At 39.9% G+C, this 18,792-nt stretch overlaps 3 protein-coding genes across 3 annotated transcripts in view; 1 reads left to right on the forward strand and 2 right to left on the reverse strand.

The window, feature by feature from the left end:
- The first annotated feature begins 1,467 nt into the window (after window positions 1-1,467).
- Window positions 1,468-3,225, forward strand: LOC119993563 (E3 ubiquitin protein ligase RIE1-like). Its single transcript, XM_038840746.1, has 4 exons — window positions 1,468-1,893; window positions 2,281-2,406; window positions 2,486-2,747; window positions 2,855-3,225. The coding sequence occupies exons 1-4, from the start codon at window positions 1,571-1,573 to the stop codon at window positions 3,041-3,043; spliced, it is 900 nt and encodes a 299-aa protein (XP_038696674.1). The 5' UTR covers window positions 1,468-1,570; the 3' UTR covers window positions 3,044-3,225.
- A 774-nt stretch (window positions 3,226-3,999) lies between these two features.
- On the reverse strand, window positions 4,000-4,388 carry LOC119993564 (non-specific lipid transfer protein GPI-anchored 13-like). The gene has a single exon (XM_038840747.1). The coding sequence runs from the start codon at window positions 4,385-4,387 to the stop codon at window positions 4,022-4,024; it is 366 nt and encodes a 121-aa protein (XP_038696675.1). The 5' UTR covers window position 4,388; the 3' UTR covers window positions 4,000-4,021.
- A 5,166-nt stretch (window positions 4,389-9,554) lies between these two features.
- LOC119992769 overlaps window positions 9,555-18,792 on the reverse strand; it is a 51,989-nt gene continuing 42,751 nt past the window's right edge. The window contains exons 12-15 of the mRNA XM_038839560.1: window positions 11,607-11,702; window positions 10,539-10,606; window positions 10,219-10,264; window positions 9,555-9,635 (exon numbers count right to left, since the gene is read on the reverse strand). Of these exons, the coding sequence (XP_038695488.1) occupies window positions 9,555-9,635; window positions 10,219-10,264; window positions 10,539-10,606; window positions 11,607-11,702 (291 nt within the window). The remainder of the gene's footprint in view (window positions 9,636-10,218; window positions 10,265-10,538; window positions 10,607-11,606; window positions 11,703-18,792) is intronic.

Here is an 18,792-nt window from a genome sequence, read left to right on the forward strand (position 1 = left end):
CACCAAATTGTAGCGATCAAAAAGTGAACACTAACCCGGCCGAACCCCTCCTTGGATGATGGAAGCGAGGTCGGCCCAAAACTCCTTTATGGTCCGATTATCTTAACCCGAAAAATAAAAAGGTCAACGAACCCGACGACACTCCAACGGTCAAGTAAGTCTTCAACAATATCATCAGCCTAGTAATCATGAATTAGAACTTAAACCTTACCTTGAGTGTCTTCCCTCTTTATAGTGTGTGACTTCAGCCTGCCTATCCAGTCCGACGGACTCATTGGGATTACCGAATCAACTACACAATTTGGCGACCTATCATGGACGAAAATCGTAGGGACATTAAATATGACTTGGTCAAATCTCTGATGTGCCCAATGAACTTGTGCCACGTGTTCATCTTGAATTATTCCCCCATAATTTATGTGATATGTCTGTCATTTTAATACCCTGTTGAATTTCTTTGCTATATTGTTTTTTATTTGGATTTTTTGGTGATTAAAAAGTCATTTTTTAAAAAGAATTAGGGTCATATGGTTTCTTTTTTTTACTATAAGTTAGTGTGAATGTACCGTCTGAAAAAGGTTAAAATGTCCATTTTCACTCTTGACTAAAAATTCATCTTCTTTAGAGCCTCCTTAAACTCGGGCATAAGACATACCTGGCACCCCCTCTATCTTTCCAAGGAACGTTAAATTCTCCAAGCTTTCCTCCATTGATCATTATCTATTCAACAATTCATCAAAATAACTTCTCCATTTTTTTCATTACATCATTGATATATAACACAATCAGCACAACTTCAAAAGCACATCCTTCTTCCTCAATTGATGAGGGCAAATGCAATGGTGAAGTGGTATTGGGCCAACAAAGATGTTGTCTTTTGCTGATGTGGTTGTATTGTAAAATGTGTTTTGTTTATGTGGCTGTATTGGGATAAGTGTTTTGCTGATGTGAATGTATTGATATTTAATGTTTTGGTGTAGTTTTGTTGTGGATAATATGGAGGAATGGAATGTTGTTGGGTTGGGTGGAAAGAGAAAGTGTGTGGGAAGAAAAAGTGTATAGAAATTTGTGTTTTGCTGATGTGGCTGTATTAGAATACGTGTTTGACTTGACTTTTTGTGTAATAGAGGTGGGATCGGGCCAACAAAAATGTTGGCCCAATAAATTGTTTCTTATTGCATTTGCCCTGACCGAATTTGTCATTCACTTCACCATACCATTTCTTTTCAAACCAAATCTTCAATCCACCAATACATTTCTTTGTTTATGAAAATTTTTTTTTAACAGAAAGAGAAATTTGAACCTTTATCACTAGAATAATACACACCATCTTATCACTTCTTCAACTATCAAAAGTTACCGTCTATTGTGATGGTATAATATATACAGTTTTGAATTGTATATGACACTTTTTTTTCTTTGGGTCACATCAATGATATGAGAATCAGCATAAGAAAACACAATATTCCAACAAGGTCGGACTTTTTCACATTTCACACAAATATATACTCTCTTTGTCGTTTGGGGTTTTTGGCTGAGTAGTGGCAGGTGAAGAGGGTAATCGATTTCCATGGAGCCGTCGCCGGAAATCAGTGAGCGTGTAGAAGAGGCAGGAACAATCAACGGTTCCGAGGAAACCCAGAACGAGAATGCTCGATCGACTTCCGTTGGGACCAACACTGGAAATTCGTACACGGTGTTTTTGTATTGGCATTTACTTAAACTCATCTACACTGTCGGCGAAATCATGGCGGCGATAGTCGTGCTGGTAGTGTCGAGACGAAGACACGAGAAGCCGCCGGACGGACTCTTCATTTGGGTCATCGTCTACGCAGCTATTTGTGCGGCGAGTCTTCTTATTCTCTTCAATCGGTACTTCCTTGCCTACCCTAGGTACGACTCTTTTCTGTTTCTGTAAGCGTTGATTCAATTTTATGTACAAAGAATGAAATCTTTTGAATGTCTGGGTAAAGAAGAGGATTATTCAGTCTCAATAGTTAGTGATTTCTTCACAATGCGTGCTCAGAATGTTCGAAATTAGGACAATCATCATAAATGAATAAAAAACAATACCTGGGTTTGGCAAGGCCTTTTGCACTTTGGCTTTGTGATGATGCAACCTTATGATTGTATGAAAGCTTGTCTTCAAGGTCATAAGAGATTACGGAGGAAAGTTAGATTGTGCAATTCAGATATGATAATGCTTAATGTTTGTAAGCATTTGATCTTCAACAGTTACTATTTTTGTTAAGAATGAATTTTGTTTCCCAACATTGCCAGGCTTTATTCCGTTGTGGATAACTTAAAGCTTGGATATGAAATAAGCTTTGCGCTTTGGTTCGGAGTTGGCAATTATTGGATATTAGGAGACCACTCTTCTTCATCTAAGGCTCCTAGTTTGTACAGGTACCACTCAGTGGCTTGAGGGTGCTTATAAACATTTCTGCTGAAGATCTCGACACTTCATCTTCAACTGTTTTTGCAGACTCAGTGTCATGTTTCTTACCTTTGGATACATCAAGTACGCCACGCCTTTTGTTCTATTTTCAATTGCATTGTGCCTCCGTGGGCGCCTGAGTTCAAGAAGAGCAGCCCCTACTCAATGCATCAATGCTTTGCCTACTTACAAATTTAAGTTACTGAAAAATGGTAGTAGCAACACAAGGGATGGAGAGATAAAAATTGGTGAAGATGGAGTTGTGGCAGCAGGAACAGAGAGGGAGCGTGTTATCTCCAGTGACGATGCTGTAAGTTCTGGAATGCCTCAGCTTTTTATTATTGCTGCTTTTTGATTGAAGTAGTCCTCATACCTGTTTTTTTGAACAAGCATTATTCTTTTCATACCTTGGTGTAGGTCTGTTGCATTTGCTTGGCAAGATATGAGGATAGTGAAGATTTGAAGGAGCTGCCCTGTTCGCATCTATTCCATGGTGTTTGTGTGGATAAATGGCTCAAGGTCAGGGCACTATGTCCAATCTGTAAACAAATGGTTCGTGTAAACAGTAGGCAATCATCTTCATCTGCTGACTCCAGTCAAGTATGAAACATAGAGAGCAACAAAGAATGGGGGATCTTTCTATTCTTTCATAGAATGGGGATAACTTTCGGGTAGATGGGTCATGTGCTTCCTCCACGGGCTTCATCTTTGTGAATCAAATTACCTTTGTATATATTCACATTGATTATATATTAGTGAAATGGTTTGAATCAAATTAAAAACTTCTAGATCATGATTTGTTTAACCTTTGCCTTTCTCTATGATTCTGAAATGGCTTTTGTCCTTACTTGAAAACGTAGTGCCACTTCAGGTTCAACTTGAACGTCAGCATGGACTTTACTTAGGTGATGGCATCACGACCTACTATGTTCTGGACTGTTGGTTCCTGGCCCTCTGGATCGGGCTGTCGTGTCTAGAATTGACTCAACCCTAGTTTGACACTGGATTTTGGTTTTAGGATGTTTGTGATTGCTAGCATTTTATATGCAATTCACTTGCTCCAAGTGTTATCATAAATGAAAGATAGTTTGCATTAGGAGGAATGCATATTAATTAGGTTTAAGAACCTTTCCTCTCTGTTATTATTCCCTACTATTACAGGAAATTCTGAAGGTAATAAACAGCAAAGAACCAGAACTGCCTCTGACCCCTACGAAGCCCGTACCAATGTAACTGCCTATATAAGCCATCCTCAATGTCCTGATTTGCAGCTCAGATGAATATCCATGCAACAGAAGCCAACATCACCAAGATATTCAGTCTCCCCACTAACTTCATTTTGGCTCCATCATTGCTCTTTGAATCCGTTTGTGAACTGGACCCAGAGGAAGAAGACGTTGATGATGTAGCAGAAGAGGCAGAAGTTGGCGATGAATTTGCCGTTGAAGATGTGCTAGAATCTGAACCTGCAGCATCTTTGAAGATCTTTGCATCCGGGGAGTCGGGTGAGAGGTTCAGTAGAGCTGGAAAAATAGATCACCAAACAAGAGTTGGCATATTAGTATGAGATAAAAGTTTTTCAGTTCATAGAATTTGAAGGGTGAAATTACTTGGACAGTTAGAGATACTGGCATCAATTTTGCAAATAGAAGGCATTTGGAGTGCCAAAGTGGTGTTGACAGGGAGACCCATTGAAGGGTCAGTGCTCTCTTTGATGAGCACACATAGGCACTTGGGCTTGTTGGTCTTCACTTTTTGTGTGTCCTGGCAACACTGGGGAGTTGGCTTACTGGCAGTGCCACCAACAAAAGGAATGCATGATGCAAGGTTTGCAAGCTGGTCGGCACATTCCTTCTCATCCTCTTCAAATGTTGCCATTGATGTCATGGCCAATGTAGCGACCACCATTACCACCATGTATGACACTTCCATCTTTGTGCTTCCTCTCATTTTTTCTGTGATGATTCTCTCTTTTGGGTTTTTTTCTTTACTTGAGCTTTCTTAGAGACAGTGGGTATATAATACAAGAGTTTGAATAGGTGGGAAGCTGAAATTGAATGCAATGTGGATGAGGAGTGGCGTGGTAAATGAATTCAAGATAAAATTTACTTTGCATATATACCTAGACTGCCTTGAAAATTGGTATTGCATGTACCAAGGCTATGTTACATTGAATTGATCTTTGCTACTCCCAAGAACATTCCCATTAAAGTCTCCAAGTTGCTCCAAAACTTTAGAGAAATTTCAATTTCCATCTTTGCAATGAAACAACCATCATCCAAAGCATAAGATGAATGTTCCCAGATAACATGCCATAAATAGTAGGGCCGGAACAAGATTTGATGTGCGGACTACTAAAAGTTGAAGAAGGTCTAGAGCAGAGCCTTTGGAATTTTTTTTAAGGACCATTTACAATATTAGGAGGTGGAAGAAGGAGCATGATAATGTTATTACTTACTTAACGTGTACGAGGGCTGAAAGCTTATTTCAATTACAAATGTGTACTGTAGACCAGTGGTCTTTTGACAAGATAATAATATTAATAAATGAGTTACAAATACTGATTGATTTTTAAGTTGTGGGCTCTGAGGACTTGTAAGTGGTCAAAGACGAAAAAGGAAGAAATAGGCCCAACCAACATAACCATCTATATTTCAAAAAATCAGGTTCACAATAACTAAGGCCCGTATGACTAAAATGATTATTCAAGGTGAATACCAAGGCTATAGGGCTCAGAGAGAATGAAGACTCTGGAAGATTAAGCATGGTGGTGGTAACCTCTTCATGCATGGCGACAAGATCGAACCTCTATCAAAACCACTACTTTTCATCTAAATAATGACCATGTGGGTTTCCTCTAGCTAAATCTTAGTATATTATCACCATAACATATGTATATATATATATATATATAATTGGGGTGGGGGATGACTACAGCCTAATGTAGCCCCTCCCTCCACGTACCCTGATACATAGTATTATACTTAAGAACACCCTAACATGCTCCTACAATAATTCAAATAAAATAAAATAAACAAACAATTCATGTTCACAATACGAATCAAACAATTAAAACACGAGAGAAGCAAGAGCAACCCTCCACTTGGAAATAAATTCTCTCAATAATATGCATTTGTCTATAAGGACAACCCTCATGGCAATATGTTTAATCATCGAACAACCTTGTTGTCACAACAATCACAAAAATAAAATAATTGGCAGGAGGTGAGGGTTGGATCGGGTACAAACCAGTTCAATATTATAAATAAATAATATATTTTTTAAATATAAATAATAATTAGAAAATTTTAATACTTCATGATATTTACAATAATATAGAAATGCTTGAACAATTATACTAATACAAGTTTTGCTATTTGGTCATTGGAGGAAAGTTGTATATAGGGTCCGTTTAGCAGACAATTTTGTCAGTAGCGTATATATAGCAGATATGATGGTAGCATATATGCTGAGCAATAATGGTAGCAGATATACTGTCTAAATGGTTTCTGGTGTTTGGTTCAACTTTTGCTACTAACATATATGTTGACTAATATAATGTGGCAAATTACATGCAGGGGTATTATGCATTTTAATTGTAACAAACACAAAAAAGTTGCGAAATAAATTACAACTAATTTATAAAATAAACATAACTACTTAGAATAATTAGTTAATTGATTTTAAAAAATAATTAGTTAATTAGTCAAATAATTGTGTTCCGAACTAGTCACACCTTCGTGGGCTTAGTCTTCTGTGGGGCCACCTTTCGTGGTGGGTTCCACTTCACGTATATGTGTTTATTGTTGGTGATTTATCTAGACTGTGGGGCCCATATTGGAGCCTAATATATTAGATTATGATGTATAATATAATAGATCGGGTACGTACCTATAGACCGTCTGAGGTGAGGTGCATCACTAGGGACGCCCTCTGGTGTAGGCTATGCTATCGAGATTCCCGATCCTCATCCAGTTTCAGTGTGGACCTGGACTGGGAGACACCCTATTAGGATTGCGGATAAACAAGAGAGGTGACTACGATCGAAGACCATACCCTTAATAAAGGTGATATGACAACATTATGGAGCTGAGGAGGCGACTTGGGAGTTGGAGTCTGACATGCAAGCTAGATATCTAGAGTTGTTCACTACCTAGGTATGATTTTAATTTCGGGGACGAAATTTTCTTAAGGGGAGGAGAATGTAATATCCTGACCCGATTATACACTATATGTGGTATTTTGACGCATTGATTGAGGTGGGGTGAACCTTGATAACCGTGAATCGACATTTGGAGATAATAAAAATTAAATTAGGATAAAAATATGGAAATATTTTCCTTAAATGGAGGATTTTTGAAAAGGAAATTTTGGTGCAAGAATTACTCAAATCGGATTTAAATTGGATTTATTGTCAATTTTCAAAGTTTAATGGATAACAAATTTTGGGAGTGGCATTTTTGTAAGAACAATAGGGACTAAAGTGAAAGTTTTAGTTAATTATGTAAATACTTAAACTTTTCAAAATTTTCAAAAACACCCTCACTTCACGCAATTTTCTCTCTCTTACTTTCTCTCTCTTGAACACACGGGTTCATCGATGATCTTCTGATTTCGGTGAAGGTGACGTGCACGATTGCTATCAAACTGAGCGCAGGAATGGGGTGAGTAAAACCCAAGTGGAATCGGGTTGAGCGGAGCAGCCATTGAGGAGAAATCGACGTTTGCAGTTCCGGTTGCCGTGAGCTTCCCTTGGCCGATTGGGCTGGTTCCGACGACGGTTTGGCTGGATTCAGGTATGTATGAGTTCGTCTCTTTGAGCTCTTCAATTTGGTGTACGGCTTGGTCGGTTTTGGTGGCCGGATCGCCCGTAACACCATTGGTCGAGTTCAACCGAGTCCAGGTGAGTTGACTGATGTTTGACCCGATTTGACACTATTTGACCCAGTTTGACACTATTGATCTTGTTTAACAATATTCATAGGTCGACTTTGACCATAGTTGAGTGGACGTATTTTAACTGTATTTTCATATGTTGTATTTTCTGGTGTAGACGGTATATTCGGTGATTCTGAGTGGGATTCAGAGCGAGTTGACTTTTGAAGTTAGGAGACGTGTACGTTGCATTAGCATCCTGATTTCTAGGTAGGGGTTTACCTATCTCTTGCTTATGACTCGAGGTTTCGGTTTTATGGACTCTTGTTATATTGTGATTCTGTTGGTTTTCGGGGGTGGAAATACGACTTGTTTAAACACTTTAAACATTCCTTGTTGAGTATCATTGCTTAAATTCTTCTTGTTGTCGATATTGTTTTTTGGCTTGTGTTCCGGACTAGTCACGCATTCATGGGTTTAGTCTTCTATGGGGCCACCTTTCGTGGTGGGTTCCACTTCACGTGTATGTGTTTATTGTCAAGAGTGAGGAGATTTGGGGTGGTTTATGTAGACTGTGGGGCCCATATAGGAGCCTAATATATTGGAATATGATGGATAATACAATAGACCGAGTACGTACCTGTAGACCGTTTGAGGTGAGGTGCATCACTGGGGACGCCTTCTAGTATAGGCTATGCTATCGAGATTCTCGATCCTCATCCAGTTTCGGTGTGGACCTTGATTGGGAGACGCCCTACGGGGATTAGGGTGGGTTAAGGGGTGGATTATGGATTTTGGATTTTGGGTTAAGGATTTTGAATCAAGGGTTTGGATTTATGAAGCTGGAGTGAATTTATTATACTCTATATTGAGTATTTAATTATGGATTATTGGGAATTGGTGTTTGTGGTTACGTAATTGTATTGCTATATCAGCTTCAATACGGTTTGGTTGGATTATTGTTTGTTGACATTCATATTATACTTCTTATTCACGTATTATTGCTTGATTCTATGTTTGATATCGGTGTTCCCCTTCTATATCCTACTGAGCTTTATGACTCACCCCCTTTTCTTTATTCCCTTTCAGGTAAGTTAGACGCAGGTGATGGTGATCGGTGACGGGATGCGTGAGTTGATGTGTAGCCTCGAGCTTACTCACTTAGCAGGGTGTGGGGTTTTGGTATGTTTTATTATTCCACTGTTGTGTTTGTACTCCAATGGTTTCGATGGTTATGTATATGGGTATTCTAGAGACAATACTGTTTCCATGCTATGTTTCAGGAGTTATTGCTATATTTATTTCATTTGGTTTATTTATTGGGTTGGGAATCGGTTCGGGGGATGGGGTGTCCCCTGCCGGCCACGTCCTTGTGGATGTAGGTACACTTTGGTATACCTAAGGAGAGAGGGGCGTTACAGTATAGACCATACAATCCAAGATCAACAATACCAATCTCCGACAGATCCTCTATTGGGTCAAAGGAATTCCTCCATTTCTAAACAGCAACATCTGTATCAGTCTCGTGTTTAACAACTGCAGTTTCCGGCCGCAATCATCATGCACTTCAACAATTGTAGTTTCCGATGGCACTGATTCATCGGAATTAGCCCGACCCGTGGTGCTAGTTGATTCTCAAGAGACAGATGCTCAGCTAGTCCACACTCTCATGGCTTGTGCCGCAAACGAGAGAGGAAGACGATGAGAGCTGCTGTTGTGTCGCCAACCAAAGAGGGAGAGAGAGAGGTGGAGAGAGAGGAAGATGATGAGGATATTTTGGGTAGTTCAATAATTAGGTGAGGGTTGTTTGGGATCAAATCTCAAAATGGTCCAAAATTGTTTGAAATGGGACAATTTCAATTTGACCATATTATGATCCCAAAATAGTCTTAGAATTCGAGCCATGAAATGGCGGTTTGTTTTGCACCAACAATATATGCTACTCAATAGCTATAATTCATAGTTCACAAATTTTAAACAAATTGCAAAGCACCCAAATCCAATTGCATTACATCATATATATATATATATATATATATATATATATATATATATATATATATATATATATATATATATATATATATATATATACGGAAACCAGATCATTTTGTGCTGCAAATTTCCAGAATCGGTTCACACACAAGAGAACCTTGATTGACTCGTTATTAGGTCAGCTTAAGCACTAAGAGAACCTTTATTGGGAAACTAATTACAGCTTACGCAAACATGTGTGTGGTCTTCACATTTTCAGGTGGTAATAGTTGTCCAGCAGCTTCTCTTTGTACTCTCCAAACGTTAGGGAACCATTTGCAGGGATCAGCTGCAAAATACACACCCAACAAAAACAGTTTAGTAACTACACTCTGCTTTTAAAAAAAGTTATCCTTTAATCAACTCAAAACGCATGTTGTGGTCTACAAAGATATAATAACACTATTAGAGGGATTCAACTTTAACCTGTACCTGAGCTTACACTAAATGCAATCAATAAGGCCACAAGAATTACTGGTGTGGTAAAAATGATAATCAAAACGACAGAGTAACTACTTGGTACTTGGTAAGAATAATCAAGTTAAAATGGTGAATTTTAGGGATAGTTCTCGCTTCACTAAATTTTTAGCAAAATAGTCAAAAGAAACTTCTGCAGGAATGATGGTCAACACTTACTATACCACCAGCCTTCGGAGTTGGACTAATCACTAACGGGTAGTTACAGAGAAGGCCAAACGTTATATATGCATGTGCTTGCAAAAGTTCTATCCGAAGGAAATTTTTCAATTTTTTGTCCTTTTTTCTCATTTATTTCATCTCATTCAAATCAAACCTGTCTAGGGATTTTGAAAGCTTTTGTATTCTTGAATTTACGGACAATTTCTCGATTGGAAATGCAGTAAACCACATACCTCTTTGTGGATGTGCCCCTCCTCTGGAAAATTAAGCTTTTCCTCCCTACAACAGCAAAAGATTTAATTAATATGGAATTTGATTTTGATAGATAGATAATGCACAAATACAGGCTGCAGTAAACCTAATTTCCCAAGAAAAAAGACATTATATTCCATACATAGCATAGCAACAGAAGCAACAGACTTTTGGAAGTGGGTGCCATAGTAGTCCCAAAATTCATTCAGGACAATATAGCATTATCTCATAGCTTAACCACATGATTCTGGCAAAAGAGACTCGATTGTAGACTTGTGCATCCTGTTTACAGAACACATACCAGTCAGGTTGCATGAATAATGCAAATGTAGATCGGTCAAGACAAGAAGCCTCCTTTCCTTTTGGTGCCTAAAAGAATTAACAAATCAAGAAAACCTGTTGTTATTGACTCATCACATGACATAGAATAGGAAGAAAATCGGTGAGAGAAGAACATAGGGGCAATATTGGGAGATTCGATTTACGATGAAGCCAAGTAATAGAAGTATCTAAACATCAACTCAATTATGCGAAGCAACATTCTCTTCACCTTCATGAAGCAAGAGAGGAGCAATCTTTCATGCCAATATAACATGTATATGGAAATTAATATTTCAAGAAATATAAGAACTCATAGAAAACGCTTGAAGATTCTGAATTTGAGACTTTCTACACCAAAAAGATTCTCTTAAAACAAGAAAGAAAAAAATTCATCAAAATGTAAGTGAAAATAGAAAGGTCAAATACTATGCTCTGAACACAGTTTGGAAAACTTGAGTCCAGCTTCAGCATGCCAATATGTCAAAAAAGTGACCTAAGACCTATATTTTGCAAATATACGATCATCTTTAGTTTGCAGTATAACTCCCATAATTAGACATGCCCTTGAGCAGTTTCAGAAGAATGGACTACATAGAAGTATTCAGGTTATAGATGGACAAAGTTGCATGCTTTGTACATGTATCTGAACAGTTACAGGACTTTAAAACTGTGTAGAGCCAGACGGCCTACCTCGCAACTTCCCATTGAAGTAAATTCAATTTTGCTAGTATGAGAGCTGCTGTGTGCATGTTATGTTCACGGAGGTAACTATTTATCAAGCACGTCCATAAATCACTCTCCCTTTTGGAACTTGTTTTCTTTCAAATAAACTTGCATAGATTTCATCATGACAGCAATCATAGTGGTTTTATCATTGACATATATCATCTAGGGACTAGGATGATTTATCTCATGTTGTATGTGCCCTGTGGTTTTTCAGAAAATGGCATCATTGAAGATATAATTAGTTCAAAACAAGTAGACTAGAGTTGCAAGTTCCAGGAAGAAACTTTCCAACACTTCAGCATCATCAAAATGAGGAATGTACCCTGACACAATGAGGCGTTGCACACAGATAACCACTTGAGAGTATTTCAGAGGTTTCACCAACTTGGTATGCTATTTCATCTTCACCAAATACAACCTAATGCACAAGAAAAAAATGGTACTACGAAAAGAATCATATTTATCTTTCTAAAAGCATAATGAATATGATGCAAGTTAGTGTATGAGAACCGCTTTGAAATCCAGTTATTGAGGAGAACTCTCAAGTTTTTCCGACTCTCAGTGTGCTTCGTAGGAAGAACTGAACAAAGGAGGACATAATTTTCAAGTAAACATTAATTTAAGAAGCCAGATTCAAGTTGGAAAAGGGGACACAAGACAAATTTTATTTTTGACCCTTTTTTTTCAAAAGCAATCATTGTACATTTATCTTTATGAACATAGGCATCCTATAAAACTGCATGAATTCAGAGTGTGTCATCACTTTTAACAATTATTGTCACAGTAGAATCTATAGGATCCATCTTACATTTTCTTCTCTAGCCCACATTGAAAATTTTTCTCTGCACCTATTTTTTCCACCTTTTGCATGGAAGGAAACCAGTCTCACTTCACCCACAAGGGGAAAAAAAAAGGGTGCTAGAGCAAGAAAATATAACATCGGTGGATCTTAAAATTATTATAAATCACGTTTGACGAACCTATGGTCTAGTGGTTCCTATATGCTTCCCACTCATCAGAGATAACCAATTTTTTCAGACCACGCTTGATAAGCTTAAACTTTTTTGTTGTAATTGTGAATAGAAGGTCTTACTCTCACAACCATGAGAGTTGTTTATTTATAGCATCAGAGACAAACCCTAATGGTATTACATCAAGTGGGCTGGGCCCAATACTAATATATTCTAACACTCCCCCTCAAGCTGGAGCATATATATTTATCATGCCCAGCTTGTTACAAATGTACTCAACTCGACTCCCAGCTAAAGCCTTAGTAAAGATATCACCCAGTTGATCCTTTGTGCTTACATGCTTCAGAAAGATATCACCTGATTCGAGTTTTTCTCTAACAAAGTGACAGTCAACTTCGATGTGTTTCGTACGTTCATGAAACACTGGATTAGCCGCAATATGCATAGCTGATTGACTATCACACCATAATTTAGCAGGTCCAGAAACTGAAACTCCCACCTCCTCAAGAAACTGCCGTAAATAAGTCACATCACTCGTGACATGAGCAAGTGCCCGATATTCTGACTCAGCGCTAGAACGTGCAACAACATGCTACTTTTTACTCTTCCAAGACACCAAATTTCCACCAACAAATACACAGTAACCTGTAGTGGACTTCCTATCATAAGGAGATCCAGCCCAATCTGCATCCGAAAATCCCTCAATAGAAAATCCATCAAACCCCTCAACAGAAAAACCATCAATGGATAATTTTTCACCTTGCTTATATCCATGATTACTATAAAGCAAACCCCTACTTAGATGAGCTTTAATATATCTCAGGATATGGGACACAGCCTCCCAATGAGGTACTCGAGGGCTAGATAGAAATTGACTTACAACACTCACAGAAAATGCAATATCTGGTCGAGTGACCGCTAGGTAATTCAACTTACCCACCAACCGTCTATAACGATCAGGATCCGAATAGATTTCACCTTTATCACGCATTAATTTCACCCCCGGGAGCATAGGGGTATCACTTGGTTTTGTGTCACTCATACCACAATCCCGTAGTAGATCAAGTGCATACTTACGTTGAGATAAGAAAATTCCACGCTTACCACGCACAACTTCAACCCCCAAAAAATACCGAAGAGGACCAAGATCTTTAGTTTGAAACCTACTCTGAAGAAAGACTTTCAAGGAGGCAATCCCTGCATTATCACTGCCAGTAATTATAATATCATCAACATATACAACCAGAAGAATATGCCCTACACCAGATCTTCGATAAAATACCGAATGATCCTTCACGGATCGGCGATGACCAAACTCCAAGACCACTGAACTAAACTTCCCAAACCACGCTCGAGGAGATTGCTTCAGGCCATATAATGATTTCTTTAACCTACAGACACTCCCAGACTCCCCTTGAGCAACGAACCCAGGAGGTTGCTCCAAATACACCTCCTCCCACAAGTCACCATGAAGAAACGCATTCTTCACATCTAATTGATGTAACGGCCAATCCAAGGAAGCTGCAAGGGAAATTAAAACCCGGACGGAAGCTAATTTCGCAACCGGAGAAAAAGTATCAGTGTAATCAATACCATAAATTTGAGCATACCCTTTCGCAACTAACCGAGCTTTCAACCGATCCACGGATCCATCAGGTTTCATTTTAATAACATATACCCATTTACAACCAATAGCCTTCTTCCCTGGTGGTAAGGGAACGAGATCCCACGTCTGATTAAGTTCTAAGGCAGACATCTCCTCTTGTATAGCCTGCCACCAACCAGGAGAAGATAGGGCCTCTGAAAGATTTCGAGGGACAGACACCGAGTCTAAAGCAGATATAAATGCCTACACAGATGAAGAAACGCCAGCATAGGAAATATGTGCAGAGAGAGGGTATTTACCACAACTTCTTCGTCCCTTGCGCAGGGCAATAGGTAAATCAGCGTCAGACGGAGGATCAGACGTCGATGCATCAGATATAGGTGGTGGCGGCACAGGACTAGTAGGGGTACTTGAGCCAAAAACACGACGAGGACCACGGTGATAAGTCTGAAATGGAGCAAAAGGAGTAATAGTAGTGGTCACACGAATAAGATCATACTTCAAGATATCATTAATAGAAGACTCAGAGACACTGGAGGATGGGGAAACAAAAGAGAAAGGAGATGACTCATTGAAGGACACATCAGGACTCATTGAAGGACACATCAGCTGACACGAGATATCTTCCCAACTCAGTTGAATAACACCGATAACCACGTTGGGTACGTGAATATCCCAGGAAAATACAACGGAACTCTTTGGATCTAATTTTGTCACATGAGGACGAATATCTCGAACGTAACAAGTACAACCAAAAACCCGCAAGGGGAGAGAATGAAGAACCTGATGTGGTGACAATACCTGAAATGGAATCTCCCCCTGAAGAATAGAAGAAGGCATGCCATTAATCAGATAAGTTGCAGTTAAAACAGCATCACCCCAAAAAACTTTGGGCACTCTCATATGAAACATAAGTGCACGTGCAACCTCCATTAAGTGTCTATTTTTTTCGCTCAGCAACACCATTCTGCTGTGGCGTATCTGGACATGACGATTGATGAATAAGACCATGGGTAGCAAAGAATGATTGAAATTTGGACGAGAAATATTCACGTGCATTGTCAGTTCGTAATACACGAATAGGAACAGAGAATTGAGTACGAATCTCAGCAAAATAGTCACAAAATATTTTGAAAATCTCAGAGCGATCACGCATAAGAAATAACCATGTGACACGAGAAAAATCATCAACAAAAGTAACAAAATAACGAAAACCAGATTTCGATAAAATTGGACAAGGCCCCCAAATGTCCGAATGGACTACATCAAATGGAGCAGTAGCTCGTTTATTGACTCTAGGTGCATAAGACACACGATGGTGTTTAGCAAACTGACATGACTCGCAAAATAAATCAGAAACAAACTGAAGTGAAGGACACAAACGCTTTAGATTAGACATATTAGGATGACCCAGACGACAGTGGACTTGTAAAGGCAGTGAGGGAACAGCGGAACAGGATAACAAGGAAGAATCTGGATCAAGTACATAGAGCCCTCCTGGAGTGGCACGCCCCCTACCAATCATTCGCTTCGTCGAAAGATCCTGAAATTCACAAAATGAGTCATGAAACGTCACAGAACATTTCAAGTGCCTTGTAAGTGCACTAACCGACAATAAATTGTAAGGCAAAGCTGGTAAATGTAAGACTGATGATAAATTGATAGTAGAAGTTGGGGACGCTTTTCCAATACCACACACAGGGATATACGACCCATCAGCAACCCTTACAGCTGGGTGGCTAGAAGTCGATGAATAATCAAAAAGCATACCAGTAGCTCCAGTCATATGGTCAGATGCTCCTGAGTCAATTATCCAAGCTGTCGAAGAAGCAGTCAAATATGCAGCGGAAGACTCAGATTGTGTAACAGTGGCAGAAGACATTCCCTGATTAGCTAGTAGACGAGAATACTCCTCAGCTGAGAGACTCACACGTCCCTCATCGACAGAATGGATAGATGCACTCTCACTGGTCATAATATTAGCCGACCCCCCAGCTGGTGGCCTCCCGTGCAATTTCCAGCATTTTTCTTTAGTATGACCAACACCATTGCAATAAAAACAGATAACACGGCCCTCAGGTGTGCGGCCCCTACCACTACCGCGACCACCGCCACGGCCAAACCCTCGACCACTTGAGCCACGACCTCCTCCTGAGGCTGCAAGCGCGGAATTATCTCCTACAGTTCCAGTATGAGGACTTGGACGAACAGAACGATTAGTTCTAGCATATGCCTCAGTCAAGGAGGTCTCTTTGCTTGCAAGGATCTGAGAACGAGCGGACTCAAATTCCGGACGGAGACCACTCATAAGAGAAAGAATAGCTAATTGTTCTCGTTGTTGGCGCATCTGCTCCATATCAGTACTAATAGGGAGGAGCATATTCCACTCCTCAAACACCCGTTTAAACGCGGCAAAGTAATCGGCCACTGTCTGATCCTTCTGGTCAGGTCGAAAAAATGCAAGTGATACATCATAGAGGCGGTGCATATCATCACGACCAGAATACAACACAGATAAATAATCCCAGAGTTCTTTAACTGTGTTACAATGAGGCACCATAGTCTGGACCTGTAGCTCCATAGAATTAATTATCTGAGTATAGAGACGAGCATCATCGCGGGCCCAATTCTTCTTATCTATTGGAGCTACAGTAGACTCTGGAGGATCTTTAGTGAGATGATCCTCCTTGTCAAGTCGCAAATAGCGAATAAAACAAGTTTTCGCCAATGTTGAAAATTCTTGCCATCTAAACGCTGTTCAGTAAACTTGGTAGATGAGGAAATAATATCAAAAATCACCATCTTAGACTCAGAACCTGCCATACCTCCTCACTGGTATTACAGAACAGCCACCAGACTTCTTTCAGAGATACCCAAAATACCAATGCTCTACAGAGCCACAAGAAAAATCAGACTTGTGCTTTACAAAGCCTAATCAAATCATGGCCGGAAGAAGGCCATACTACTGCCTGGAAAAACCAGAAAACCCTCTAAAAATAGCCCCAAAAAACTGCCTCAAAATAGCTGAGAGAAACTGCTGGAAAACCAAAGTTTAGTGACGTGAACAGTAGCGGTGAATAGTAACACGATGGCAAAGAAAACCCTAAGGCTCCGATACCATGTTGTAATTGTGAATAGAAGGTCTTACTCTCACAACCGTGAAAGTTGTTTATTTATAGCATCAGAGGCAAACCCTAATGGTATTACATCAAGTGGGCTGGGCCCAGTACTAATATATTCTAACAATTTTTAACATCACAATCGCAGAAGCAAATATGGTTTAAGCAACAGAGAGCAATTTCAAAGGCACAAATCTATTGAACAAAGCTAATCTCATAGAATGATTGGTGATAAAATTCTTCACCAACACCGCGTCCTCTGCAAGTTCACTAATCCAACGACACTCATGATAAGGAACTTGGTTAGCTTCAGATTCTTGGGGGCACAAATATTTTTTAGAGCAAGATTTAAAGTGTGCACTACACACGGTGTCCAAAATACCGAGGCATTATCGGTAACAACTGTAAAGAAAGGTAAAATCGTATGTATTGAATACCAAAGGTGTATTACAAGAGTATATAGACAAGAGAACTCATGAGAAGACTATACTACCCTTCTAGGCTAAAATATACAAAAATACACCTCTAACACCCCCCGTCAAACTCAAGGTGGGTCAAACACCGAGAGTTTTCCAATGAGAAGCTGATGACGAGAAACAGTGTGGGACTTCGTAAAGAAATCCTCCAACTGTGCAGCAGAATAAGTGAAAGGCAGGGAGAGAACATCTGATAGAAACTACTCACGAACAAAGTGACAATCAATCTCAATGTGTTTCATCCTCTTGTGAAAAACAGGATTGCTGGCAATATGGATAGCACTTCTGTTGTCACAATGCATCGGTGTTGGTCCAGAAATATGAACACCCAAGTGACTAAGGAGACGACCAAGATGAACAATCTCCTTAGCTGTAGTGGCCATAGCACGATATTTCGCCTCAGTGCATGAACATTCTGTTTCGTGCTACGCCAAGATATGAGAGAGTCACCAAGAAACACACAGTAGCCTGTAATAGAGCGACGAGAAGTAGGATCACCTGCCCAATCAGTATCAGAGTAGGCCTGAAGAGTGAGGGGCGAAGATGACGATAATAATAGGGACCGAGTCATAGTCCCACTGAGATACCTGAGAATCCGGAGGAGAGCACCATAGTGAACTGAGCTGGGAGCAGACATAAACTGACTCACAATACTCACAGCATGAGCAATATCCGGACGAGTGATGCATAGGCACACAAGCTGACCAACAATCTGCCTGCAGCGAGTCAAATCAGGAAGAGGCTAACCATCAGTCGGACGGAGCTTCACATTAAGCTCAAGAGGAGTGTCAACACTGCGAGTATCTGAGAGAGCGGCCCGACTGAGGATGTCGGAGAGATACTTCTGCTGGGACAGCAGAATGCCATGATCAGAACGAGTAATCTCAATACCAAGAAAATACCTGAGAGATCCAAGATCTTTCATCCAGAACTGAGACTGAAGGTGTCGCTGAAGATACTGAATGGCGATGGTATCATCACCTGTAATGATCATATCATCTATATACAATAGCAGAATCGCCCGCCCCTGGGTGGATGACCGAGCAAATAGAGAGTGATCCTGAGAATTCTCAACAAATCCAGCTTGAGTCACCACCTAACGAAACCGCTCAAACCAAGCCCGAGGGGCTTGTTTGAGACCGTAGATAGCCCGGCGAAGGCGACAAACATGCTGATGAGGAGTCCGAAGTCCGGGAGAGGGCTGCATGTAGGCAATCTCTGAAAGAACACCATTGAGAAAGACATTCTTCACATCCATCTGAAGAAGAGGCCACTGACTAACTGCAGCAACTGCTAATAAAGTGCGAACTGTAGTCATCTGAGCTACTGGAGCAAA

This window comes from Tripterygium wilfordii, chromosome 23 (assembly GCF_013401445.1).
Source record: "Tripterygium wilfordii isolate XIE 37 chromosome 23, ASM1340144v1, whole genome shotgun sequence".
NCBI lineage: Eukaryota > Viridiplantae > Streptophyta > Magnoliopsida > Celastrales > Celastraceae > Tripterygium > Tripterygium wilfordii.

Bases quoted from the DNA above. Each gene is read 5' to 3' on its own strand.
- LOC119993563 (XM_038840746.1), top strand. From the start codon at position 1,571: ATGGAGCCGTCGCCGGAAATCAGTGAGCGTGTAGAAGAGGCAGGAACA. The intron at 1,894-2,280 runs GTACGACTCTTT...CAACATTGCCAG, and splicing joins TACTTCCTTGCCTACCCTAG to GCTTTATTCCGTTGTGGATA. The intron at 2,748-2,854 runs GTAAGTTCTGGA...ACCTTGGTGTAG, and splicing joins TTATCTCCAGTGACGATGCT to GTCTGTTGCATTTGCTTGGC.
- LOC119993564 (XM_038840747.1), bottom strand. From the start codon at position 4,387: ATGAGAGGAAGCACAAAGATGGAAGTGTCATACATGGTGGTAATGGTG.